This window comes from Vicugna pacos, chromosome 25 (genome assembly GCF_048564905.1).
Source record: "Vicugna pacos chromosome 25, VicPac4, whole genome shotgun sequence".
NCBI classification, from domain to species: Eukaryota; Metazoa; Chordata; class Mammalia; order Artiodactyla; family Camelidae; genus Vicugna; species Vicugna pacos.
Genome location: NC_133011.1, coordinates 32,454,320 through 32,482,213, shown reverse-complemented (window position 1 = coordinate 32,482,213; position 27,894 = coordinate 32,454,320). Strand labels below are relative to the sequence as shown.

At 49.7% G+C, this 27,894-nt stretch overlaps 1 protein-coding gene across 1 annotated transcript in view; it reads left to right on the top strand.

Moving 5' to 3' along the window:
• The window catches only part of KCNQ3 (potassium voltage-gated channel subfamily Q member 3), a 240,102-nt gene that overhangs the window by 195,894 nt on the left and 16,314 nt on the right, over nt 1-27,894 (top strand). Inside the window, exons 3-9 of the mRNA XM_072949396.1 lie at nt 190-316; nt 4,284-4,456; nt 8,947-9,102; nt 9,705-9,815; nt 11,307-11,402; nt 12,723-12,817; nt 16,868-16,894. Of these exons, the coding sequence (XP_072805497.1) occupies nt 190-316; nt 4,284-4,456; nt 8,947-9,102; nt 9,705-9,815; nt 11,307-11,402; nt 12,723-12,817; nt 16,868-16,894 (785 nt within the window). The remainder of the gene's footprint in view (nt 1-189; nt 317-4,283; nt 4,457-8,946; nt 9,103-9,704; nt 9,816-11,306; nt 11,403-12,722; nt 12,818-16,867; nt 16,895-27,894) is intronic.

Here is a 27,894-nt window from a genome sequence, read left to right as displayed (position 1 = left end):
AGCCCATCAGAGTGGAGACAGGAGCTGTCCAGAACGGAATGGAGGTGGCAGCCTGTCCCTCTGCCCCCTCCACCACCAGGACAGTGACAACAGCAAGCCAGCTCTTCAAGAACTTCGAAACAGAAACCGCGCGTTCTGGACAACTGGGTCCCGGTTAATCCGTGTTTCTCCATATGTTCTTCAACGCAGGAAACATTTGCTATTTTCATCTTCGGAGCCGAGTTTGCTTTGAGGATCTGGGCTGCCGGATGTTGCTGCCGATACAAAGGCTGGCGGGGACGACTGAAGTTTGCCAGAAAGCCCTTGTGCATGTTGGGTAAGCCCTGACCCCAAGCCCAGTGGTGCCCCGTCCCCTTCTTTTGGTGCATTATTTCTTCGAGGCAATTTTAAGCAGACACTGTTCTTCTGGGAAAGCATGCAGCACGGTGGGGGCCAGCCCAGCCTCTGACCCTCCCTTCCGTCTTCCAGGTGCTGAATTCCCCCTTCCATCCCCGACCGTGACTTCTCCTCCTCATAATGACCCCACAGGGCAGTGATTCTTAATTGGGGTGGAGGAGGCACTCTTGGCATTTGGGTTGCAAAGGAGCCAGCTCATTGCAGGATGTTAAGTATCCCCATTCCCTGGACTTAGTGGCACCCCAGTCATTGTGACAGCCAGAATTGCCCATACAGTTCCAGACTGGCTGCGGTGGGAGCGGGAGGCATGACACTGTTGCTGGTTGAGAATTACCTCTGTAGGACCACATTATGCCCATTTTACAGAGATGGGAACTGAGGCTCACAGAGCTGAGTCATTTTCCAGTCACACAGGTCATCTGCAGCAGATTCCATCCTAACACCCAGGTCTGGAAGAACCTAGCACTTGTGGCCCCCCTCCCTCGCCACCACATTGTTGTGTCCTGACTCAAAAGTTACTTTGAGAAGATGTCACGGAGACCCCCCTCCATCCAGTTATAGGCATTTTGATAGCAGAGAAAGTGGAGGTGGAAGCCTTCATACACCCCTTTTGGTGCAAGATGGACCCCCCTACTTTCCCATCTGAAGATCCAACTGAAATGATTCCAAGACAGGACAAAATCTGCCTGTAGTGATGGTTAGGAGTCTTGGCGTTTCAAACTCCTAGGGATGGTTAAAGTTAGAGGATCATAAATGTCATGGCTGGAAGGGCCCCTCAGAAGCGTTTGGTTACACATGCCCTCCTGTCTGAAGCTCCAGCTCTTTTCACAGCAGCCTTCAAGTGGTCCCCCAGACTCTGCTTGCTTACCTCCGGTCACAGGGTGCTCACCACCTCTAACAGTATTCATTTCATCTTAATTTTTCTGACTTTCTTCTGATACTTGGGTTCAGCCATTCTGTCCTTCCTCTTGAGTCCAGCAGAGTCTCCTTTCATCAGGAACAATGTGCTGAGTGGCTTCATCTGCACCCTTATCCCACGTTCTCAGCATCATAGTCCCTCTCCTCTCAGCTGCTGTGGATTCCTCACTGCCTTTTTGAAAAGTGACACAGCCCAGTGGGCAGAGACGGCCAGCCCGGGAGGAGGGGCTGGACCTCTCCTTTGTCCTACGTGCCCACATCTCTCCTTGCCAGCTGGGGCTGCACTGCTGTGTTTGCAGGCTGCCTCACACAGAGGACAGGTACCACCCTCCCTGTAGCTGAAGCCTCTCTTGCCTCTCCGCATCTGCTGCTGAGATTGGAAATCTGAGGGTTTTGTTTATTGCTCAGAATTTTGACTGCAAGCAGGGTGTGCATGCAGTTTTGAAGGACTTTTTAGTTACTGATTTTTTTTCATATTTTTTTTCTCTTCCTTTGCCCTCCTTTGCTGTCTACCTGTGTTTTAGTCCATTAGAGCTTCTATAACAAAGTACCACCAACAGGGTAACTTGCGAACAATGGAAATTCATTTCTCACAGTTCTGGGGGCTGGGGGTCCGAGACTGGGGTACCAGCATGGTCACGTTCTGGTGAGAGTCCACTTCCTAGTTCAGAGCCCCTGTCTTCTGGCTGTGTCCTCACACAGAGGAAGGGGCGAGGGAGCTCCATGCCACTTTCAAGAGGGCACTAATCCTATTCCTGAGGGCTCCACCCTTATGACCTGATCACCGCCCAGAGGCCCTGCCCCCAGTACCGTTACCCTGGGGGTTAGGTTCCACACATGAATTTGAAAGACGGAAACATTCAGTCCGTTTCAACCCCCGACTTTCCTTCCCTTCCTCTCCCTTTATCTTCCTTTTAAGTCTTAGGTGGACTTCTTTTTCCTCTTTGGGGGATCCATCCAGTGCTGACCGGAAGTCGTGTGTGTGTGTGTGTGTGTGTGTGTTGGCAGGGGTAGGGAGATGACTTTGGGACTGAGGTGCCCAAGTTCAGAGGCTGAGACTAAGAGGACGTCCTAGCACATGGAGCCTGCGCCCCTCCAGAACAGGAGAGTGCCCTGGGAAACAGTCTCCACTACCCTAGGGCTGTAACGGAGCTCCAGATCCCGCTCCCCTGCTGGCCTTCCTGCAGACGCGAGGCAGGGCCTCAGCATCCAGCATCCTCGCTGGCCTCTGTCCTGATGTTGCTGCATTTCCTGTTCTGCTCATTCCAACTTCTCCCCTGACGTGGCCCTTGTGGGAAATGGTGCTTTTCTCTATGTGTTTAACAAAAGGATGGTTGCCATGTCCACAGAAACCATGGTCTCTGTAATTGAGGCAGCCTCAGACCCTGCCATTTTGGGTGTGGACGGGTCCATCTGGGCTGGAACTCGCTGTCCTGTTGGAGTGTCATAGACTTAAGTCACGTTTACCCATGCATCTCGGTTTTGTTTTGTTCTGTTTTCTGCAAACACCGGAAGTGGACAGCTTTACACAGATAGGCTGAGAAGCCTGGCCAAGGATGCCGATGTATTGGGATCCGGATGTCTGAGCTAGCTTTTCCCAGAGGTTCAGCACATCTGGGAGTCACTGTGGTGTGGTAGGAAGGATGCCAGCTTTTTATTGGCAGACGTACCAGGTGTGGACTAAGGGGCCTAATCCAAGCTGGGTGGCCAGCACAAGCAAAGGTGTGGAAGTGTGAGAGCACTGTGGCTGCAGCAAACCACACATGCTTCTAGAAGGTTCCCAAGGCCTGGCTCACAGAGGGTTTTTAGAAGCTAGGACTTTGCCTAGTGGATACCTTCCTTGGAACCCTGATGCTCTTAGAAAAACGAAGCAAAAAACAAACCAAAAAAACTAGTTCTATGGTCAAAATCTTTTGGGAATCTTCATTGTTAAAATGAGAGCCACAGTGCCTATTAGCATGTTAAAGACTCTGAGAATTCCTGCAGTAGCAAAACCTATTTGACTGAATTTTTTTTAAATGTACTTGATCACAGGGTCCTTTTTACTTGCTCACCCAGTGCAATACAGTGGGGAGATAATTGATCTGGGGTTGAGGGGGGTGCAGAGACCAGGGCACCCTTTCTTTATCCTCAGCAATTTAACTTCAGGAGCCAGCTTGGCCCTTTGAGAAGGGCCTCACCCCCTTGGCCTCTCTGCTTCAGTCACAGCTCTGGTAGAAGCTTCTAGGTCATCTCCTGGCAACAGCATCTTATGTTTTTCCACAGTCTACCCCAGGGCCTTCTCTGAAGCTGAGGGAGGTCACCAGGCAGCGCAGCTCAGAAGTGTGGGGGTGTTAACAACCCCATCAACCAGCAGGGGACAGGAGCCAGGAGACAGCTCCCATCTTCAGAGGGTTGATCGTGGGAGGTGCTCTGCCTGCAGCTCCGAGGCTCTAGCAGCAGGCCGGCCTTAATAACGCCCCTTGCACTGGCCTTTTCTCCTCCCCTGCCTCCCACTCCCCTCATTCTGCTTCCTGGGATCACCTCCGATTAAATCACCCACAGCCACATCTCTGTCTCAGGTGCTGTCATCAGGGGAAGCTCGCAGTAAAGCTGTCTGAGCTTCGGGCTTCACCTCCACCACTTGGGCAGCCCTGACTCCCCCTCCGCCAGAGAGGGACCCCCAAGTGCCGCCCTGCAGGGCCTTGGAGCACCTCTTCCCTGGGATTTGGAGTGAGCACTGGAGCCCGGCAGGCTCCCTGCATCCATTCCCAACTCAGCCACATGGCCCTGGGGAGGCATTCAAGCCGAGAGCTCCTTTTCCTCACCTGTCACAAGAGAACACTTACCATGCACGGTTGATGTCATGATTTAACACAGCAGTGCATGGCACTTGTTCGTCTGCCACTAACAGTGTCCGTGGCAGCTCCAGTGCCTTGGCCTGACCTTCTTTCTCATCTCCCTTGCCACCTCTCTGCCCTTTTTCCCAGACATCTTCGTGCTGATTGCCTCCGTGCCCGTGGTTGCCGTGGGAAACCAGGGCAATGTCCTGGCCACGTCCCTGCGCAGCCTGCGCTTCCTGCAGATCCTGCGGATGCTACGCATGGACCGGAGGGGTGGCACCTGGAAGCTCCTGGGCTCGGCCATCTGCGCCCACAGCAAAGTAAGTGGCACGGAGAAGCCGCCAGACCACGCGGGCTACTCACCCACCTGCGCCCGCCCATGGCATCCCCTCCCTGACAGTGTCCCCAGAGGGTGGTCGTCCTGCCCCCACTGATGGGGATGCAGGAGAAGGAAGAGGAGCAGGAAGACAAGGCGAGGCATCCGCAGGTGTGCTGCAGTGAGCAAGCACAGGTGGACCTGGGCTCGGGCCCCAGCTCCATCGTATGCAAACAGCTTTGGCCAAGTCACTCACCCCTTTTTGACCTCAGTTTCCTCATTCCGAAAACAGAGATGATACCGCCTGTACCTCTGGCTTGCTAAGAAGGTGAAATGAGCTAGTGCAAATCGGTGTGGGATGGGAGGGAAAGGTTCAGGAGTCACACAGATTGGTTTGAAGCCAAACTCGCTGGGTGTGCCTTTGGAGATTCCCTGTAATGCCTCGGGGTCTTCGTTCCTGCATTTATGAAACAGGAATGATAATGCACTCACCTCACAGGGTGGGAAGCACTTAGAACACACCCAGCTCATGGGTACATTTCAGTTACTGTTACTACGTAGCCAGAAGCACAGTGCCTAGAACTTAGTGTTGGATTCGGACTCACTTACCCCAGGAGTGGGGCACGGTTCTCCGTCCATTCCAGTGATAAGGAAGCAGATAGAGCATGTGAGCTGCCCGGGGTCTTCAGAGTCCATGTGCAGTGGCTTGCTGGTGGCTCCTACTTCTCCCAGGGCGATGAGGAGCTGCGCTGAGTGAGACGTGGTCCGATCCCTCCCGGAGCAGGTGTGGGAACCCGAGCGGGCGGCGTCCAGTGTACCTGGAGCCCCTGTGCTCCGTGCTCCTTTGCCATGGCTAGCCCAAACCTTTGATACCACTTTGTTTTAACATTCCTGCTTTGGCTGGATCTTGGAGAAATGAAGGGAAACCTCTGTGCCCCAGCTCAGGCAGGAAAAACCCCTCAGAGGCCAGGGCAGGAGAAACCAGAGCGAAGGACCCTGGGGCAGGTGCTCTTCAGCGGATAAAGTCAAAGCTGCCTTCGTCACTAAGAGAGCATCCTCTTGTGCCAAACGTGGTGGGTCCGATGGACACAGTTGATGCCCTGCCCAGGCCCCCTTTACCAGGAGGACGTGCCCAGCCCACGCCTGCTGTGAGAGTTGGCTGCTAGTGTTCCCAGCTGTCCTCCTCTCCGGAGAAGCAGAGAAGAGCTGCCGCGCCCAGGAGCGTGCGTTGCCCCCCTCCACCTCCCCCCACGGCCGGTGACTAATGGACGCCGGCACCTTCCTTGTGTTGGGACCGGCCCTGTGTGCAGTTCACACTCCAGAGCTCCCCGTGGGGTCAGGCTGAAGGAGGCTCCAGCAGAGCCCACATCCTTGCTTAGCTCTCTCTCCTGCCCTGTCTGGTTTCTCTCGTCCCCTCTCTCCTGAGACCCTCCCTCAATCATCAGGTGCAAATCAATCACAGGCACCTAAATCTCTGCCTCAGGCTCTGCATGCGGAGCGAGCCTGGGGCAAGTTGCCCTGGGGAGCCCAGAGTTTTCCTTATGTGTTAACATCGCCAGGTCACCTCCAACCTGCCCCCCCCCCGCAACACCCCCCGCACACAACGCCTGGGTTCTCCCAGCTCAGGTGCACACCCAGATGTGCTGGTGTCTCACACTGAAATGAGTAGGGGCTTAGGAGTCAGACACCGGCTCGGGGCAGATCCCAGCTCTGCCGCCTCCCCGCCGTCAGACGTTAAGAACTGGGCTCTGTTTGTCATGCAAGCTTCCTCAGTGGTTAAGATGTGAATCCTTCCGGCTGCTCACCTGAGAAAGGGCACCGGTCAGTTGCTGGTGACTCATACGTGCTCATTAATGTTGGAGTTTACTATTCCAAACAGGCTCTTCTTCACAAACAGTGCAAGTACATCTATAAGTGAAACGAAATACAGACTGAAAACCCCTGGGAGCCTCTCCCCCGGGACTGCAGTTTCTTACTGGATGTGTGTTTGTCCCCGTCTGGGCCACCTCTGGCCACAGACTCGGGGAGGTCAGGGCTTGCTTTTGAGGGTTCTTTCCTCTGCCTGACCCTCCGTTTTATCTGTCGTCAGAGGACACATTAACAATGCCTAACCTTGTTTCCATGGAGCTGAGCTGATTCACAGCTCTGGTGGAAATCAGGCTAAAAGATGGCTGGTTAAGGTCCTCGTCCTGGGTTCCTTCAGGCTAGAATAGACGAGAGTTGGATGTTTGCCACGTGACTCCTGAAAATGATGGTCCATGCCACCGCCAGACCCTACAACCAAGGCCAGGCGGGCAGGATGTCGAGACAAAATCGCATCTCTGTTGTAGGGACTGAAGGCAGACAAACTGCTTGGCAAGCCCTGTATCCCATCCTTCCCCCAGACAGTCCCCACTCAACGAGCCCTCAGTCTTTCACGGTTCGTAAGCCATGGAGCGACTGCCAAGCTGGCCTGCGCTTCCAGGGCGGGCAGTGTGTTTAGGAGGTAACCCTTTACCGAGTTTGAGTCCAGCGCCCCCATTTCCTGACTGCGAGAGCTTGGACCAGTTCCTTCTCTGAGCCCAGTGAATGAGCACTTACCAATTCATTTCTTCGTTCATGCATTCCAAAAACATGTTCTCTTGGCCAAGTCCCATGTTTGACTGCCCCGGAAACTCAGAGATGGGGAGTGGGGGGCCCCACACAGGGTTACACAGGGTTAGGCTTAAAGTTAACACTCTTATAAGTTAGGATCAGCCAGGCTCTGCTTCCAGAACAAGTAAGTCCTGGAGTCTCCACACTTAGCACAAAGACGTGGATGTCTTCTTGCTCACACAGAATCTGATGTGGGCCGGGTGGCCCTCGTCGGTCTTCAAAGTGAGCCTTGGGTCATCGAGGCAAGGGAAGAGAGGCCTGGAGCGTCCCGCAGAATGGATTTAAGGAAGGGGCAGGAAGTAGCTCCCCTCACTCCCCTATGCTGGCTGGACCCCCATCCCTCAACCCCCACCTGGTGGCGATGGGGCTCAGGCACGTGCAGGAGCCTGGGCTGTCAGGGAGTGGCCGCAGGCTCTGTCACGGAGCTGCTGCTATTTCCTTCTGGAACCCCTGGCAGGGCAGATGCTCCGGGAGGGGCGTGGCCAGCTGGACTACCTGCAACAGCTCGGCTGACCTCTCTGTGCTGTAAAGTCACGCGAGTGCACTGTGCACATGGGAAAGATCAGACCTATAAGCAGATAAGCATAATGAGGTGTGAGAGATTTAGAGACGTCTGTTTAGAAAATAGTGAAGACCAAAAAAACAAACAAACAAACTGGAAATGAGCCCAACTGGAGGTTGGGGGAACAAACATCCAAAAACTCTCACAGTGGAGGCGACACGGGGCTGTTGACTCAGTGCTCTTTGGTCGGCCCCTTGGGGAGGGGCAGGGAGGGCAGGGGACCAGTGTGAGCAAAAGCACAGAAGGAGGTGAGGCAACCCTGTCAGCGAGATTCTGTGGACCCAGAAGGCCAGCTGACTGGCCGCGGACGCTCGGATAGATGAGCTGTAACGATACAGCTGTTCTCTGTGCTGACTCAGCAGGAAGGACAGGCCTGATCTCCAGATGGTGTCTGCCAGTGACCTTGACTTCCTTCTGCCCAACTTACTGCGGTAACCTTTGGAACTGGAACAGGATGAGAGACGTGGAAAGCACTCCAGGGAGTGTCATGGTCAGCGCGTTTGAACTTCAGTGATTTGCTGGCCTTTGCCATATCTCTGCACATCCTTACCGTTCCCTGACATTTTTCTTTATATCAACTTTCTCTTATTCACTTACTCATATGTTCTAGTCTATCAGATTATAATATCCATGAAATAGGTTTTATGTATAATTTATGCTACTATTTAATATGGTTTAAATCCATAGGTGACTACTTCACATGGAAAAAAAATGCCTATCTGCATTTGAAGTGTCTGTGGCACTTTCTGGAACTCTGTGGTCCAGTCCTTTCATTTAAAAAATGAAGACACTAAGGCTGAGGAGGAGGGATCACTTGCCCAGAGTCACACAGTCAGTTAGCGGCAGGGCTGGGTCCCTGTGCACAGCTCCATCCACTCTGCCATCGCTGTCGTGGTCCCCGTAGAACTGGGCTTGGTCCTTGCTCTGCCCAGTCCTGCATGGAATAGGGTCTCCTGAGTCCCGAGCCTCATCTCAGAGGCAGTGGCCTGTTCCTCTTACCTTCTCACCTCCCCATGAAGTCTCTTGAATGGTGATATCAAGATCACCCTAAGGCAGAAATCTTCCTCCCACTGAGAGCCACACTCTCATTCTAATAATGATGGAAAAAGAAAGGCCTTATTACTGATCCCGTTTTACAGTGATGGGAGGTGAGGATCAGAGAGGGTGAGTAACTTGCCTGTGTCACAGAGCTGGTAAACCTGGACCCCAGCTCCAGGGTATCTGCCTCCAGCCTCCACCCAACCTCCATCCAGTCTCCACCCAATGACCGAGACCCTGTCCCCTGCTTCCTCTCCCAGGAGCTCATCACCGCCTGGTACATCGGGTTCCTGACGCTCATCCTTTCTTCATTTCTTGTCTACCTGGTTGAGAAAGATGTGCCGGAGGTGGATGCCCAAGGAGAAGAGATGAAAGAGGAATTTGAGACCTATGCAGACGCCCTTTGGTGGGGTCTGGTGAGTGCAGGCTCCCCCAGGGGGATTGACTTTAGAGACAAGAGAGATGGAGGGGGTGGCGTGGACACGCTCCAGGGGAGAGGAGGCCTCCTCCTTTTGTGGACCTGCCCCTGAGAGACTCCCCCTGCCGGGTGGGCCCTCAGAAGGGGCTTTTTCACAGTGTTTGTAAGAAGTCAGGGCTCTGAGCAGCGGTCCCACAGTCACTTGGGGACTCTACTCATTAGTCACAGGCTGTTAGCGGCCACGCCATGCCACACAGGCAGACACAGCGGCCGATTCTCATGCATGTACCCAGACCTTCAATTACACAGAGAGGCAGCCCCGCCCACAGGACATGAAACATTAATGCATTGCTGTAAGCACTTGACATTTATAAACGTATTTTAAGCTCAAACAACTCCTGTCATTAAACCCCTTTTAAAAATGGGGAAACTGAGGCATGAGGAGACTGAGTAACTAATTCAAGGAAGACCCCTGAGCCAGTTAGTGTCTCCCCTCCCGTGGGAGTCTCATTCTAACTGGGAGCGACGCCCGAGACGACGCAGAGGCTTGTGGATTCCCCCTCCCTGGGGAGCCCCGTGTCTGAGCTCTGTTTTCTTCAGATCACGCTGGCCACCATCGGCTACGGAGACAAGACCCCCAAAACGTGGGAAGGCCGTCTGATTGCAGCCACCTTCTCCTTAATTGGCGTCTCTTTTTTCGCCCTCCCGGCGGTAAGTGCTTCTGGGGTTCTTCCTAATGGGGCAGGCAGGATCCTTCAGCTTCACAGCCCCAGCTTCCGTCCTCTCATACCCTAACTTCCAGCCCTGCCAGCTCAGCAGCCACCCCCCCCCCAGTGGGGCTCCTGCCTCACCGCCACGGGTGGTGCTGCTCCCTTTGCCGGGAGTGACTCCCCCCAAACACCTGCTTCTCCTCCAGGACCAGTCTCAGGGCTCCTTTTCTAGGCTGAGCGAGTCGCTCCTTCCTTTGGGCACAACTCTGAGCCTGTGCTGGCGTTTCTGGCCCCGTGCTGGGGTTTCTGGCCCTGTGCTGGCATTTCTGACCCCGTGCTGGGATTACACATTTCCAAATCTGCCTCCCTGGGAGCCCGTGAGCACTTTAGGGGCTGAGATTATGTCCTTCACGCACATATTCCTGGCCCGTGTGGGTCCTTTGTATTTCTGAGTACCCTTCCCTTGCCCTGTTATCCATCAGTTTATGTAAAAAATGCATTTCCCTCAAGAATAAGCCTTGACCCATGACGGAGTAACTTCCCCAAAGCCAGTGCCCACAGGTGTAATAGTAGCAGCAATACAGGTACGGGGTGCTGGAATCACGCAGGTGCTTCACCTACACCATTCATCATCTCATTTAATCTTTGTGGCCACACAAGGAGTTCGCTGCCGCATTTATCTCCATTTTCCAGATGAGAAAACCGAGGCTTAATCAGGGGAGTAGTTTCCACAGTCCCAGGGCTCTTGGGTTGTGAAGCCAGGGATCCCAGGTCTGCTGATTGTAAACCTGGCTCTTCATCACAAAGCTCGGAAAGAAGCCCCGCACGTAACGAGTCGTCTTCCCCGCCCCTCATCCCCCGGCCTCCCCCTGCTGGTGTTCTTCCTGCATTGCCGCCCTGCTGTGTCTGTTTTCCCCGAAGCTGTTTGCCCTTGGGCACCTAGACTTTCTGAGTCTCAGGTTCCTCATCTGTAGCAGGTGAGGGGCTGTGAGGGGACGACCTGGTCTCTAAATGCTCCCTCGACTTGAAAAGGATGTGTCCCTGCCCATGTAATCCATACGAGAGTCTGAGCCGGAAATCAAAATAGATCCAATTCCAGGAAATTGCAGCTATAGTAAAAGTCTCAAGGAACAATCTGAGTAACTAAAATAGTTTTTAAGCTCCATTAACATGAACTGGGAATTTTTCCTGTGTCATACTCCTTCTTAGCAGTCCCTATTCCATTATCTCACTTTTTTCCCAAAGGTAGGAACTATTACCCCACTTCCCTGCAAGAGAAGCTGAGGTGCCGCTGATTAGAGACTTGCCCAGGCTCTCCCTGCTGAAAAGTGGCAGAGTCAGGAATCGAACCCAGCTCCCTACTGCCTGGAAGAGCAAGAAGGGATCTTTTCTCTTCCGCTTTGCTCAGATGTCATCACTGCAGCCAGGGAGTGGGGTCGGGCCCCGGGATGGTCCAGGAGGGGCTGACTTCAGGGCCCCCCTCTCCCTTCAGGGCATCCTGGGGTCCGGGCTGGCGCTCAAGGTGCAGGAGCAGCACCGTCAGAAGCACTTTGAGAAAAGGAGGAAGCCCGCAGCTGAACTCATCCAGGTCTGTCTGCCTAGGGACCCCCCGGCGTGGGCCTCAGATCCTGTGTAGCTGCGTCTGTGTGTCTGTGTGTGTGTGTCTGTCTGTCTGTCTGTGTGTCTGCGTGCTTGTGCAGGAGTGGGCATGCCGTCACCCGGGATGGGAACCAGGGCCGTGCCTGCCTGTGACAGTTATGGGGGTTGCTCTGGTTATCTCTATGACCTGCCTCTGTGTGCACCATCCCGCCACTCCCCCATCCCGGTTCTAAGCCAGTCAAGAAATAGACACAGAATTCAGACAGGGATCAACCCATCAGCTGTCTCACTAATGATGCTGGGGTGGAGAGCTTGGCTTGGACCAGGGTCCATACTAGGTTTCCTCTCCTTCTATTTCCCACCCCATCTTGACCTGGGAACCCATGAGGAAGAGTCAGCCTGGGTCCAGCTGCTTAGCCAATCAGCTACAAGGAGATGTGGCCCCTTATATCTGCCCGAGAGAGCGAGCCCATAAGCCAAAGGAGGAAGAGATCCCACATGTGCAAAACATTGGACAGTTCACCGTCTGTCCTGCCCGATAGACAGCCATGCACCAGTGGACACTGGTCTCCCGCCAGCTCTCTGTCCTCCTCACTCTCCGCACCGTGGGCTGCAGGATTGACACGACAGTGAGGGTGGTGAGAGAGGCACAGTGTCCCTCTTTTACTGCAGGGGGAGTTCCTGCCTCATGGGTTTATGGGCCGTTAGGAGCCTGGAGAAGAGGGAAGTGCAATGTTCTGGCTCTAGCTGCCTGGAACCGCATGCCTGCAGGACCACTCACTCGTGGACTCGCGTCCAGCGGTAGTGGGTGTCTCTGTGGGTCTGCGGGTCTGAGACAGGTTGGCACACGATGTTATCCTACGGGCTGTCGTCTCTAGGCCAGTCCCAGTCTCAAAGTTCTAATATAATAGAATCCAAACCTCGTCTCCTGGGCCGTGTGTTGCACCTGAAAATGGCACCGAAGACTGTCTTCTTACCTGTTTGAGAAATCTCAAGGGACCTTATAGCAAGAGTAACTCCTGCTCTTTTCAGGGATCCTACACGCAGCACCCTCCTCTCCCTTCCACTGTAGTTTACCTCTCCACACCCCTACCCACCACAGGATCAATCACAGCTCCGGGATGATGGGGTCAAGGAAGGCTTTCTTCCCAAAGGAGCTGCAAAAAGCCAAGAATCCGGCTCCTCCAGACATCACCTCAGTGCGCACTGACCTCTTGGGTGTCAGGGCTTGTTGTGTTCATGGTGTGGGGCTCCAGGGGACTGTCTCAGGTGACACCAGGTCGTCCCTGCCCCGTCTTCTCCCCCTCAGGCCGCCTGGAGGTACTACGCTACCAACCCCAACAGGATCGATCTTGTGGCCACGTGGAGGTTCTACGAATCGGTCGTCTCTTTTCCGTTCTTCAGGCAAGTGGTGACTCATCTAAGTGCTCACAGTGTGACTGGCCGTCCCTCTCGTGGGTCTGTACTCATGCCTGTGGCCTTCACGGTGTCTTAGAGGATGTCCTTCAGGACAGCGGTCCCCGGTCCTGGGCCGCAGGCTTAAATCATTAGAGCTGAGACCATCCCGATGCACAGACCACACCCCGGCTAATTAAATCAGAGTCCCCAGCGAGTGGCGCTCGGGCATCAGGATTTTTTCCAGCTCCCTAGGTGACCTCAGCAAGGGTTTCCAGCTTGACAGACAGTGTTGAGTTGCTGAAAGGGCAGGTCCGACCAGTGTTGGGGCGAGATCTGTGGCTGAGAAAGTGGGGAGCCAGCATAGTGCGCTGTCTGAGCAATCCTAGAGGCCCCACCCCCAGGCCGTGGCCTGCACCCAGAGGCCAGACTGGATGGCGGAAAAGGGCAGGTGGAAAAAGCCGCAGGGGGCATCCTCTGGAGGACCAGAGATGTTATTTTGTGTTCTCAGAGGTGGGAGATTGAACGAAAAGCTTCAGGGAAAAAAGTGACCACCCTTTCTCATGGCCAGCACTTGTGAGCGGCGGGAGGGAAATGAGTATTACTGGACGTCCGGTATGTTCCCAGTATCCAAGTTCACGTTTCATTTCATCCTCAAAGGCACCCTGTGAAATAAGTCAGAGGTTCTTGAGTGTTCAGATGCTTTAAAATCAGCGGGAGAGGCTGGGCATGCGGATCCTGCGTCCACCTTCAGCAGGTCCAGTGGTGTCAAGAGTAGTGAAAGCATCTCGAACAGGTGTCCCCGGTGATTCTGACATGGTGGCCCACGGGGCGGCCTTGGACACAGGCCGAGCGGGCGGCATCAGCGGGCTCCCCTCACCAAGGAGCCAGCTGGGGCTCAGCAACTTTGGGCATTTTGGCCAATGTCAGCCACCTCTGGAGACCCCCACGGCCCACGGTCTTTCCACTACTTGGGCTTCTGAAACAGATTGCGCCTTTCCAGCTTTTAGACACTGCAGTCCTGAACTCAAGTGTTTAAATGTGTGGGTAGAATGCTGGGCTGAGAGGACCCTTGAGTTGGAAGGAGACGTAATGGGACACTCAAACTCATGCCTGGGGTGTGTTTGTCATGTGTCTGGGTTCACGGACCATAGCGTGACCCAGTACCGGACAGATGGCTCTCAGTCTCACCCCACCCTCCCACACCCTCGTTGTGGGACCAGCGACCAGCTCTGGACCTCGGAGCTTCATTTTCTCTCCACCCCCATCACCAGACTGTGATACAGATGTAAGGGAGCTCACGACATCTGGGTCTACTGATCCATTTGCCGCAGAAAACCCTCCAGTGGCTAGTCATGACGCAGAGAATGAGATCCAAAACCTGACCAAGACTCGGAAGGCCCTGCTTACCTACGCCATCTCAGCACCTATGGTGCTGTCACCCCCAAGAGGGTCCAGGGGCACGTGGCACTTCCTGCTCAAGGCATTCGTCCCACCAATACTTTTGAGCCCCTTGTGCAGGCTAAGCATCGGGCCAGACCAGAAAAGTCACACGTGACTTGTGAAGGAATCTGACCTTGATCCTGAAAGTGAAGAGAAGCCATCTGAGGCAGAGAATGACATGATCAGAGGTGCGTTTCAGGAAGATGACGGGAAGGGACGTGGAGGGCGGACTGGACAGGCTTGGGATTCTGGGCAAGATCAGCCGACAGCTGATGGCAGGGTTCAGGGTACGAGGACACGAGGGCTTAGACCAAGGCAGCAGCAGTAAGAAGGGAGGGTGGAGGGAGGACTGGAAGGGGACCAACAAAGCGAAAAGTCTCAGGGAGTGATGACTTGTGGAAGAATAAAGGAGATGAGAAGAAACAAGGCTTCAGTGGTGGAACGATACAGTTGGATTTACTGACTATGTCGCCTTACTTGTAATTAGATTTCTTTACTCCTCTGTGATTCTCTTTGATTCTAAAATTCCCTTGCTGCTCAGACCATTTCAGATTTGGGATGGTACAGCCTTCCTCTGGATAGCGAGAGTCTCAGAAAGGGTAGGTGGCTTCTCCTCAGGAGAACACAGTGACCTGGAACTCAAAAACCAGAACGTGGGCAACTGTGTTCAACGCTGAATCAAGATGATTTCCATTTGCTTTGTGTCCCAAGGTCTTGGCAATAGGCCCATTCTTTTGGGTTGATTTATTATAAATAAGGCCCTGTCCTAGCTGTCAGAGACACGGAGGCATGCATTGTGCTGCAGACAGCGGCTGCGATACAGGAATGGCTTTTAGACTAAGAGAAAACATTCCTTCCTTTTTTTCAAGGACAAAAGTATAAAGCCAGTAGAGAATTCATTTAGCAACTATTCTGAAACCAGGCAGTCCCTTGGGAAAAGAATGTTCCATTATTCCAGCCTGCTCCATATGTTTAATGGCCGAAAAAAGTAGCTGATAATACACTGGTGTGCCCTCACCTGCTTCCTAAAGGTTTTTTAATTTGATTTAAGGTTTTTTTTTAAAAGGACAACTTTATTGAGATACATTTCACCTACCACAAAAGAATTTCCCATACCATAAACGGTACCCTTTTAAAGTGACAATATAGTATATTCATAGTTGAGCATTGATCACCACTATCTAATTCTAGAATAGTGTCGTTACCCCCCCCCAAAGAAAACTCTATGCCCTTTACTTCTGCTTGCCTCTTTCCCCCAGCCCCTGCGACCACTAATTTATTTTCTCTCTCTATTCTGCCTTTTCTGGACATTTCATAGAAAAGTGAAGTCTTGTAATATGATTTCTTTCACCTACCGCAATATTGTCAAGTTTCATCTATGGTATCGTGTGCATCAGAACTTAATTCCTCTTATGGATGAATAATGTTCCATTATATGCACACCTCATTTGATTTATCTACTCATCAGTTGTTGCCCGTTTGAGTTGTTTCCACTTTTTGGCTGTTATACCCTGATAAACGCTCAGGTCCATGTTGTGTGGGTATGTGTTTTTAATTCCCTTGGGTATCTACCTTGGAGTGGAATAGATAACTCTGTGTTTAACTTTTTGAGGAACTGCCAGACTGTTCTCCATGGTGGCTGCAACATTTTACATTCCTCCAAAAGATTTTGAAGGATGAAATTGTACAGCCCTTTCTAAGAGTGATGTCTTGTTAGTTTCCAGCAGGTGTAATTCTTTGTTAATTTACAAGTGTATGTGTGTGTAGACATATATATATATGTGTGTGTATATATATATATATATATACACACACACATACATACACACATATACACTCACACATATGCACACACATATATACATATATATGTATGTGTTTTGGGCTAGGAGTGACGAGTGATGGTGGTCCCTTTTTAATTTTTCTTTTATTATTACTTAAAATTATAAATTCATTACTTTTGAATTGCAAAGGAACTCAGAGTTTCAAGTCCAACCCCAACTTTACAGAGAAGAAACTGAGGTTCCCCAAAGCTCAGGAACTTGCTCAGGGCCACACATCATGTTGGGCACAGCTGAGAGCAAACCCAGGTCTCTGACTTGCTGGCCAGCAGAGACGATGGAGCCCTAGGATTGACGAGGATTACGTGAGTGAACTCGAAAAAAGGTACTTTAAAAAGTATCTTCCTAATAATTATTGCTCAATAAATATTAGCAATGATGATGTTGACTGTGATGACGATAGCGTGGTGACAGAGTGACAAGGTGTGTGGCTGCTAAATTATGAAATTACTGCTTTCCTGACCTGCCCCAGCTGCTAAACAGATCACCTGAACCCAGCACGAGGCGTGGGGCCGAGTAGGTGCTCAGCAACCATTTTCTGGATAAATAAATGAATGAAAGGCTGAGAAGAGCGTTGGTTGGTCAGAGCCAGACCATCGCAGTAGGGACCTGTGGTCTGCCTGGGGAATCCCTCTTATTCACTGGTTTCCCTCCACATGTAGCATCTTGCTCCTTCATCTCCATCAAAGGGGAACTTGGGGACAAAGTTGGGGGAGATGGGGAGATGTTTCATGTAGTTTATGCTTTTTTTCTCTCTCTCTCCCTCGTCTCATAGGAAAGAACAGCTGGAGGCCGGAGCCAGGTATGTTTGTGATTGTAAATCCTCTTCTTCCCACCACCATGTCGGGATAAAGGGTCCAGTTGTGTACGGTGTGGGGCCCCTGGGTGGTCATGCTGGTCATGAGGTAGAGTTTGGGGGCTCACTGCTGCTGCTGCTGCTGCTGGCCACCATTTTCCTCTGGCAGTTTCATGTTAATTTACTCAAGAACAACTTAATTGTGATCATAGCAGCAGCCAATTTTTGAGTGTCTCCTCTGGGCAGGATTCTGTGCCCGGAGTCCCACATGTGTTTTGTCACTTGGTCTCACATCCATGATGAAAGATCAGTCCTGTATCTTTATTTGTGGATTGAGGAGATTGAGACTCAGAGAGGGTAAGTTACTCTCCCTGGGTCACACAGCTACTGAGTGGCGAGACCAAAATTCAAACTCAAGTCTGAATATTAAGACCATGTTGTTTCTATTACATCTTGCTTCATATGCTTCTCGGGCTCACAGATGGTTCTTCAAAGAGGGAATCAAGACTATAATTCATTATCTCCAGTAAGCCACACTCACCACAGGCTGCTGCAGAGGCAGGTTGAGCTTCCAGCTGATAAGCATGTCTCTCTCCCTCCCTTTTGGCTCCCGCTCGAGAAGATGTCACAGAGTCAGGGAAACTATGGACCCTGCTCGAGATTGTAAAGAAAGACCGTCTCTTGCAAACATTTTAACTGTATGCAAAGCATCCCCAGGTATCCACGGGGGATCAGTTCCAGGACCCGGGTGGGTACCAAAATCTGTGGATGCTCAAGTCCTTATATAAATTGGCATAGTATTTGTATCTAGCCTATGTATATCCTCCTGTGTACTTTAAATCATCTCTAGATTAGTTATAACCTAATACAATGCAGGTGCTATATAAATAGTTGTAAACACAATATAAATGTTATGTAAATAGTTGCTGGTGTGTGGCAAATTCAACTTTTGCTTTTTTGGAACTTTCTGGAATTTTTTTCAAATATTTTTGATCCTTGCTTGGTTAAATCTGTGAAAGCAGAACCCGCAGATATGGAAAGCCCACTGTATTTATAAACAGAAATAATTATAAATGTAAATACACATTATATATATAATATATATTTAAACTATTATTGTTGGCTATTTGCAAGACCTCTCAGGCAATCCTCTGGACACCAGCTCAACTGTTGTCCTTCTAGAGCTGACAGAATTTGGGCAGAGGAGGTGACAAGACCCTGGACCACCTTGTATGGGAACCACTTGGGGACAGTGACCTTTGGGAGGCTGGGTCAGGTGCTCTTGAATGGACCCCATGATGCCCCATCCCAAACAGGATCCCACCTGGAAGGAACAGTTATAGCCGGGGCCAGTCAACTCAGAGGCAGAAGCACTGTTCAGACTTCCTGCCTCCTTTATGCAGGTTGAAGTGGATGGAGCGTTTCTTACCCAGACCCGGGCTGGACCGTAGGAGGTGTTTGGAGAAATTGTAGAGGAGGCCAGAGGACTGACAATGACTGTCGGGAGACATTTGACAGAGAACCTGCAGTAGCTCATGGCTCACAGAGGCAGAGCAGGAAGACACCTCAGAGATCCTCTTTTTCATACTTTTACAGAAATGAAGCCCCCCCCCCAAGAGGGCAGGCTCACCCCAGGGAACAGAACTCATGAGCACCAGCTGTGACAGGATCTCAGGACTCCCAGCGGGGTGCTCTTACCCCCCATCTCTCTTGACCAGTAGGGTTTTAAATCATGCAGGTGTTGACTCCGCACGTGAATCATTAAATCAGCCTTTACAGCCTTTTCTATATAGACGCGAACAGAATTCAGCCAAACTGGAACCTATGTGCGAAGTATCCCTGTGCCCTGGACTAGGCACTTCGGGTTTGATTAGGGCTTAAAGAAATGCACTTTGCGGCTTTGCTGGGCCTGCGTCTCCAGTTACTGAAAACGGGCTCTCTGCAGTCTGATCATCAGCTTACTCATTCCTATCTCGAGAACTCTCCACTCTGCCACGGAGGCAGAGGGAAAGTACATCCCGTGATTTCTCAGGGCTGGAGTCGCTGGGTGTTTTCTGGTTCATCCTCCTCAGGGAAGAGCTAGGTGAGTTACATAAGCCACTCAGCCTCCCTCACCCAGGCTCAGGGTGCAGCATTTTGGATTTGAACAGCAAATAGATTTGGCTGATGCACTGGAGGTGAGATGGCAGGTGTGATTGTAACTGTGAAGTCTGGACGTGGTACATGAGATCTGGAGGAAGGACGGGTGAATTGTCAGCAGAGGAATCAATTTCTTTACCCATGAAGGCAGGGAGCAAGGAGGCCAGAGAGTGGTCAGCAATGTATGCGCAAATTAGATTGATACTTACTGATGTACCATTAGCTTCTTCAGCAGATTGCCAGGTAACTTGTGTTTCAGTCTTGCTTTATAATGATTTCTAAATAGCGAGAATCAGATTTGGAGATCATCTTTTTGACGCCTTCTAGCATAGGAAGCCCGCACATCTGTTTATGTAGTCTGCAGGAGGAAAGAGTTACATTCTGTGACTTGACAGATCATGGCTCTGTGTTGGGGTAAGAAAGGGGACATTTTAGTCAGCTTATTGGAAAGCGCTTAAGTCATAGTTGCCCATAAAGCTTTTGTCTGTTCCCACTTACCCCTAAAGGGTCAACAGAGAGCTGAGCGTCTCTGTTCCCAAGGATGGGACTGTCTTGAGTGTTTTGCTTTACATAGACTTTTTGAGGAACAGAAGTCCCCCAGCTTCCTACAATGGCTGGGAAGCTGGCTTTGGTAATTGTATACTTCCTTCTCAGGATCTACGATTCTGAGAAAGCAGAGAGCCAGCTTCTGTTATGGCCTTGGTAGGAGCTAAGCACTTTACATAGAGCATCTTAATTCATTCTTATAAAAATGAAGGCACACCCCCCCATCCCTTCTCACCTAGCTCAGATGCCTTGCTCACCGTGCCCTTAAGTAGGACTCTGCACTTCCCTAATAAAGCCTTTATTTTATATACAGTCAGAACATTTAAAATTCCCCCTTCCTCTCTACACCATGAGTTTGATAAGGCTAACACTGTGCCTGAAATATAGGATGTCCTCCATAAACATTTGCTGGATGTATAAGTAAATGACAGATTGAAAGAGATATTGGAAATTGAGTTCAAGTATTTATGTAACTTACACCTAAGCCAAGCACAGAAATAGCCAAGACGGGGATTTCAAATATAGATCTGTCTGACCGTATCAGACCGTATCAGGCCGAGTCCCAGCGCAGCACAGGTGGTTGGCAAGCCCTCTTTGTTATCTGGGAGAAAAGAGTGAGGTCAGTTAATCGAACAGGCACGTGATCTTGGCACTTGCTCTCCCTCTGCCAGGAGCTCTTATTTCACACTTCACTTTTGCTCACTTCTGAGATAGACCCTCCTGGCCTCTCTGCCCACAGCCCCTCAGTCCCTGTCCCCTTGGCCCTCCTTCAGTTTGGTAGTACTGGTGATTACCTAACATATTATGCATTTGTTTCTTGTCTGCCTTCTCCACTAGATCAAATGCTTCCAAGGGACTAGACTCAGTTTGTTTTGCTCACTGCTTTACCTCCAGCACCTAAAAGAGTGCCTGAGACAGAGCCTGGCGAATGGTTGGCTTTAAGTAGATATTAACTTACTGCAAAAGTAGATGGATGGATGGATGGATGGATGGATGGATGGATGAACGGATGGATGGACATGCTGTTTATTTTCCAAGTGTCATAAACCCAATTTAAACTACCTGGACTATGAGGGAAGTGTAATTGCTCACACAGTCACTCATCAGAAAGGATGGGAACCCCTGGATGGGAAATAAGGAATGGAATCCTTTCGAGATTTCTCTGTTCAAGTCTTGTCTCTGCTTCTCTCTGTGGTTCCACTCTCTCGACTGACTTTCTCCATACTGATGAGGTTGTGATGCGTGCAGCCCCAGGATCACATCTTTTTTCCTCTTTCTTCTGTCCACCTGTTCTTCACCCAACTCTAGTTTGGAAGATCCCAGAGAAGCACTTAGATTGTCCCAATTTGGGTCACACACTTACACCTTGGACAATCCCTGTGGCTCAGATACCAAGAAGCTACTACTAGCCAAACTCTGGGTCATGTTTCCAACTGTTAGAGTGAGTGGGTGTGGGTTCAAGATACTATGTTTGGCAGCCCTCCTTTGAGTCACCTGATTGAAATTGAGGAGGTCAGTTCTCCAACAGAATAGGGTTCTTTGTCCCAAAGAATAGGGGATGACACATAAAGCAGACAAAAGTGATGGATGTCCATGACAAGCATGGAGTCTACCCATACGTTGTCAAATTCCTAACAATAATATTGCATCAAAGAACATCGACAGTAGAACATACTGAGCCTCATTGATTGTGTGGATTGTACCAGGGAAGACTTCGGTGTTTTGTGTTGGGGGTGGCATTTTGCACATAAATTGTAACTATTCGGTAGATGCACAGCAGTGCTGATAATTAGGGGTGTTTGATAGAAACCAACACTTTTTAAATTTGCAAAACGGGTAACTGTGTTGACAGTAACTACTTGCCTGGGTCCAACTGCTCACTTAGTGTTTTTAAACACTGCAATATGAACAGCGGCCTTCGGGACTCTTCTCTGTATCGGTCTTTAGATAGGGAAGAAATTTGTCCCAGGGAGCTTCTTTTTTTTTTAATGTTTTTATTTTTAATTGATCAACTTCATTTGTTTTATTGAAGAATAGCTGATTTACAATGTTGTGTTAATTTCTGGTGTATAACAGTGATTCATTTGTGTGTGTGTATATAAAACGTGTGTGTGTGTATATATATATATGTATGTCTTCTTTTCCTTTTCGTGTTCTTTTTCATTATAGGCCATCAGTATGAATTGAATACAGTTCGCTGGGCTATAGAGTAGGACTTCATTGTATGTCTGTTTTATATATAGTAGTTAGTATCTGCAAATCCCAAACTCCCAATTTATCCCTCCCCATTCCCTTTCCCCCTGGTAACCACAAGTTTGTGAGTCTGTCTCTGTTTTGTAAATAAGTTCATTTGTATCCTTTTTTTTTTTTTAGATTCCACACATAAGTGATATCATATGGTTTTTTTCTCTCTCTTTCTGGCTTCCTCTTTGTCTCCTTTCTCATTATTATGTGCTTTCCATTGCAAAGCTGTCAAGTTTAGGAGAGGATCATTCTTCATATCAAAGATTTCAAGTTATAGTAACAATAATTTATAAATAATATTATTTACTAAGTACAGTTCTAAGCACATCTAGCCCTCTTAGCCATCCTATGAGGTAGACGGTATTTTAATTCCCATTTTACAGATGAGAAAACTGAGGTTCACAGAGGTAAGTGACTTGCACAAGGTTGAACAGTTAATAAAGTAACAAGAGCAGGACTTGGATCCAGCTGGTCTGGCTCTGTAGTTCATGATCCCAACCACTATGCTGGTCCTCATGATTGTTGGGAAGTTACATAATCAGTCACTGTAGGGGTCCCTTTTGCATGGTCTGCTTTTTTCTATGCTTTCTTGGCTCATGTAGGTGGAGTCCCAACCCCGGGAGGCGGCTGTGCAGACAGGGAATGGCTCAAATCCAGGATTTTCTGTGGAGTCAAGGAGCATTTGGTCAGACATTGTAATTCACACTTTCCCTTCTCCCTATGACATGCGTCACATAACATTCATCCCCCGGTGTGACGGATGGTGTTGGCAATAAATCTCTCGTGCCCTAGAATCAATGACTGTTAAAGATGTGCGGGAATTTAGAGATCAGTTCATCTAATCCCCCAATTTTACTGATGAGAAAATTGTTACCCAGAGCAAAATACACGCCTTGGACACAATCCCGTAGCTGTTTGTACTCCTGCCATCCGGACTCGGCAACACTGGTCCCAGGCTACAGAGCAACTGAGATTTGGGCCAGTTTCAACCTCAGAGCGATCCCCGTCATGTCCTGAGGGCTTTTTATTTTTGGACTATTGGGGGCTGCCTATTTATAACGCCCCTTTCCTTATGAATTGTGAACTAATTGAGAAACAGACATAGGAGACAGAGGAGGATGAAAAACAGGCTGTGTTTGCTGGGTAAAGCAGAACTGGCTCTGGGGAAAACATGCGATTTGTAACACTTCCCACTAGGTCTGGCCTTGGGACCAGCACGTACACAGAGCGGAGACTCTCCCAGCCAGCCAGCCGAGGTCACGGCCTGTCTGACCCCATGGGTCACTGAGAGCCAGAGAGAAGACCATGTGGACCTTGCATACAGAGCTGGCCTTTTAGATGGAAAACTACCCAGTCAAGAAAATGGGCCAATGGCTGTTGCATGCTCATCATCGCCCAGTTAGATAACTCACCTCCTCCTGTCAGGAAAAGCCAGGAGAAAGCGAGAGGTTCTCTTCAGAGAGGAGAAATTCCATTTTTCTGACTGTAAAAATATGGGAAAGGGTGGTTCTCCCTACCCTTCACGTAGCCTCCTCTCTACCTACAAGAACATCATCCTTTAGCACACAAGGACCTGCCCCGGTCTCTGACTTGGTTCTGTCAGTCTGAAAACTGCATGCGTCCACGAAGCCCTCATTGTTTGCTGTGTTCGTTTCTTGCGGCCGCCGTGACAGACTCTCACAAACTGAAATCAACAAATACGTTCTTACTGTTCTGGAGGCTGGATGTCCAAACGTAGTCTCACCAGGGCCGTGCTTCCCTGAAGGCTCCCGGGAAAAGGCTTCCTTGCTTCTTTCTAGCTCGTGGTGGTGGCTGGTCATCCTTGGCGTTCCTTGGACCTGTAACCCATCGACTATTCTCTGCCTCCATCTTTGCAGAGCCTTCTTCCTTCTACGTATGTTTATGCCTATGTATCCAACCCTCTCCCTCTTCTCATTTACAGACATTGATCATCGGATTAAGTGCCCACCCTACGGCAGGGTGAGCTTACCTTCACTTGATTGCATCAGCAAAACTATTTCCAAACAAGGTCACGGTCATAGGTATCAGGTTAGGGCGCGAACGTATCTTTTGCAGGGACACGTTCAAACCTCTACATTTGCAAGAGGCCAACGTGATGGGTTTGCCCACAGTGGGAAGCTATCTGAGCAGATCTAGAATACGTGATTTTGAGATGGATGTTTGTGAGAGATTTCAGTATCCCCCCATATAGATGAGGATGCTGGGGCTCAGAAGGATGAAACAACATGCACAGGGGATAGGATGTGATCCTGGGTCTGCCTGGCTCCCTCCGGATCTGTGGTCCTCTCTTCTCTTGAACAAGGGACTAAAAATAACCAGATGGTAGAATCAGGAGGTTGTCATAGCAATCAGAGCTGAGATAGACTCCAGCATTAAACAATCAGACTTCAAAACCTGGCTGCCCTGCTGACTAGCTGTGTGATGTTGGGTAACTTATGCAACCTCTCTGTGTCCTCATGTCCTTATAATGAGGTGAGGATAATAACAGTACCAATCTTGTAGGCTGACTGGAATGACACCTGTGACCTAGCAGAAGTAAATGCTCCCTAGAGATGAGTGCTGGTCGTCTGGTATGTTACTCAAATATGAGACTTGAGTACATGGAAGAAATAACTCTTTTAGGAAACCTATACAGAAAAGTACTTTGTTCTTCACTCCTCCATCAGTGTGTGACTCTGTGTGTCCTCAGACCCCCCCAGCGACAAATGTTCTGGAATCGTGCTCATAGATTGCCAGACTTACTGGATCAGAAGAAACCACATAGATCTCTGAGCTCAGCAGAGCTAACTGCAAATCTGTCCACTGAGAGTGAACCAGGTCAACACATCGGGGTTGTTTCAAAATCATGATGCTGTTCCTTAGAGCCCAGCAGTCCTTCAGTCACAGTCCTGCCTCCTGGTCCCTGCTCCACCTGCCCTTTTCTTCCTCAGCCTAGACAGTCCATTCGGAACCACCGGCCACCTGGGCCTAGGCTGCCTCATGCCTAGGAGGCACAGCTGGGGCTAAGGGAGTCCTAAGCCGCTTTCTGTGTGCTGTGGGTTTGTGGCCACAGTCGCAGAATTGGTTCTGCATTGTTCTGCTGCATTAGACGGTGTGAATCATGGGCCGCACGGAAGGTTTTTGACTGTATGCTCTTGGGCGCATTGCCAAACCTCTGTGCTCAGTCTCCTCGTCTATAAAATGGTTATAGTGAGAGTGCCTACCTCCTAGGACTGTTGTAAGGATTAGGCGCTTAGAATAGAGCCTAAACCTGGCAAGCACTACATAAGATTTGCTTTTACTATTATTATTATTATTATTATTATCCTGATTGGCACCCACATTTCTAGGTTTTTGTGCTGAGGATCTTTTCCACTTGGTGTAAGGCTGGCTTAGGAGTCAGATCAACATTGATTTGAATCCTAGCTTTGCAGTGGCTTTCTCCTCCGTCCCTCCCTCCCTTCCTTCCTCCCTCCCTCCCTTCCATCCCTCCCTCCCTTCCTTCCTCCCTCCCTTCTTTTCTTCCTCCCTCCCTTCCTTCCTTCCTTCCTCCCTCCCTTCCTTCCTCTTTCCCTTCCTTCCTTGCTTTCATAACCTGAGCATTAAGAGCCCTGCTTTGTGTTAGGCCCTGGAGATTTCCAAGGAATTGGGGCAGTCTGATGGGGTCAGTGGATATGACAACCAGAAAAGAACGAGGTAGTGTGGAAGGTACTGCCGTGGGTACATCACTGACACAGGGGCAGAGGGTTAGAACAAAGGAAGGGAACGCTATGCTCCACCTGGAATGAGGCGTGGGGAGAGGAGGGCCCCTGAGGTGCTTTCCTTTGACTTGGCTATTCAGGGCTGAGTAGCTTTTCATGGGGCCGAGGGAGGGAGGAAGTCTCTCATTTTGTTCCTTCCCCACTTCATTCTTTCATCTTTCAAACTAACGAGCGTGGAGGCCCTAGGCCTGCGATCTTCCCACAGGCCGTCCATTTCTATACGAGAAATGCCCAGAAACGCCAACTCCTCAGGTCAGTAGAGAACACTAGCGTGCAGATGCCCCAAGGGAAAAGCACAAAATGCCTACATAATTGAATTTTCATGTCTCTATAGAGGAATTTATTTTGTGCCTGGAAGCAAGGGGCGTGAGGTACTCGGTTCTCCCAGCTCCGCCGCCAACCGTGCGAGAGCTGGAAGGATTACCATTGCCTCCCTCAACACAGGCGCCGTTTATGGAACGTCTGTCAGGTTCCAGGCCTCCCGTGGCCACTCTGCTTTCATTGCCATCTAATTCCCAATGAAGATTTCTCATTTTAATTAAAGAGGAAACATAGGCTGGATGGCAGCTTTCATTCATAGTTTTGTTTTTTTTCTCATAGAAAACAGAGGGCCAGAGCCTCAAAGGTCTGGCGCGTGGTTGGTGACAGTTGTTTATTATTATCTTTGACTTCTCTGCCTTTCTCAGGGTAGACCATGGTGCTAGAGGAGCCCTCTAAGACAGGGCTGCAGATCTCATGTAAGGCCCTACCCTTTCCGCATGTGAAGATGGAAGGAAGAAAGAAGGAAGAAAAGAAGGGACAAAATTAGGGCTGTAGGTGGATCGGCTGCTCTGTGCTGGTTACCCAGCCTGTGCTCATTGAGCTGACAACAAATGGAATGAGACAGATTGATCGCTTCTTAAAGACTCTTCTCTTGGCCCTAGTGACTCTGTACTGTTGGTTTATCCATCACCCATCCGTCATCCATCAATCTGTCTACCTACCCATCCGTCATCCATCATCCATCCATCCATCATCCATCCATCACCCATCCATCATCCATCACCCATCCATCATCCATCCACCCATTATTCATCCATCTGTTCATCCAACCATTTGCTTATTCAATGAATATTTATTAAGGCCCTCCTGTGTACCAGACGCCCTTCTATGGGATATAGCTATGAATAACAAAGACAAGATCCCCAACTATTTACTTGACAGGATGCCTCTCAGTCTTCCGAAAAGTAACGTGTCCCAGAGTCAACTTTTGTTTTTTGTTTTTTTTAAATGTAAGTGTTTTTTTGTTAGCTTATCCAGGGCATACATGCCCAGCAAAGATGGCGTGGAGAAGCCAAGGAAACGTAGTCAGGCTGGTCCCAAGTAAACTTGTTTGTTCAGCACTGTTTGCCTTCGGGATTCTTTCACCTCACCTACTGGGTTTTCTCCCTTCCGACTTCCCTGTGGTATCACAGCTTCATTGATGCCTTCTCCCCACTGTCACATCTTACTCTGTATCCTGGATGAGAGGGTGGGGCAGGAATTGCATTTAAAAGCACCACTCCTAGTGTTCTCTTTGTATTTTGTTCATATGAGCAGTGTTATGAGTTTTTAATGTGCAAAAATGGGCCCAGAGCTGAGTTTGAAAGTAGGGACAAAAGAGAGCTGAATTGAATTGGGAGTGAGAAAAATCTAGATGAGAACAGGCAAGGACTCAACCCTAGAAAGAGTATTCAGGGAGGAGAACGGGGAGGGGAGAGGCCAATTCAGAATCCAGCAGGCCTGTAGAGCCACTGAGAAGTTTCCCAATGTAAACAGTCTAAATGCTTTTTTAATTTAAATTTTAATTTTCTTAAAAAACATTTACACGGTTCATCAATCAAAATAATGTAGAGGCAAACAGTGAAATATCTTACTGCAGCTTCTGTCCCTGTCTGCCCCATTCCACCCTCCCACCCCTCATAAGTAACTTCTTTTTTAGTTTTTAGGTATCTTTCCAGTGTCTCTTTATGCAAATACAAACCAAAGTTAATTTATATTTTTATATTCCAACTTCCAAAAGTGGTTTAATAGTGACGTCTAGTATTCAGTTTATTTGAACCGGGGGTGGAGGGGGCAAATCCTCACCATTCACCATTTAGTAAAATCCTCTTCACACCACAGTCTTATAGGAAGTGTGTGTGTGTGGTTGGTGTATGTGTCTAGGAGAGTGACAAATACAACTTCTGACCTTTTCTCCAAACCTGTTTTGTCCCATTTGCTCAACAGAAAAAAAAAAAAAAAAGAAGGCATCTCCACCTACCTGTTTGTGTAGCCACAAGCCCAGGGGTGGTTCCT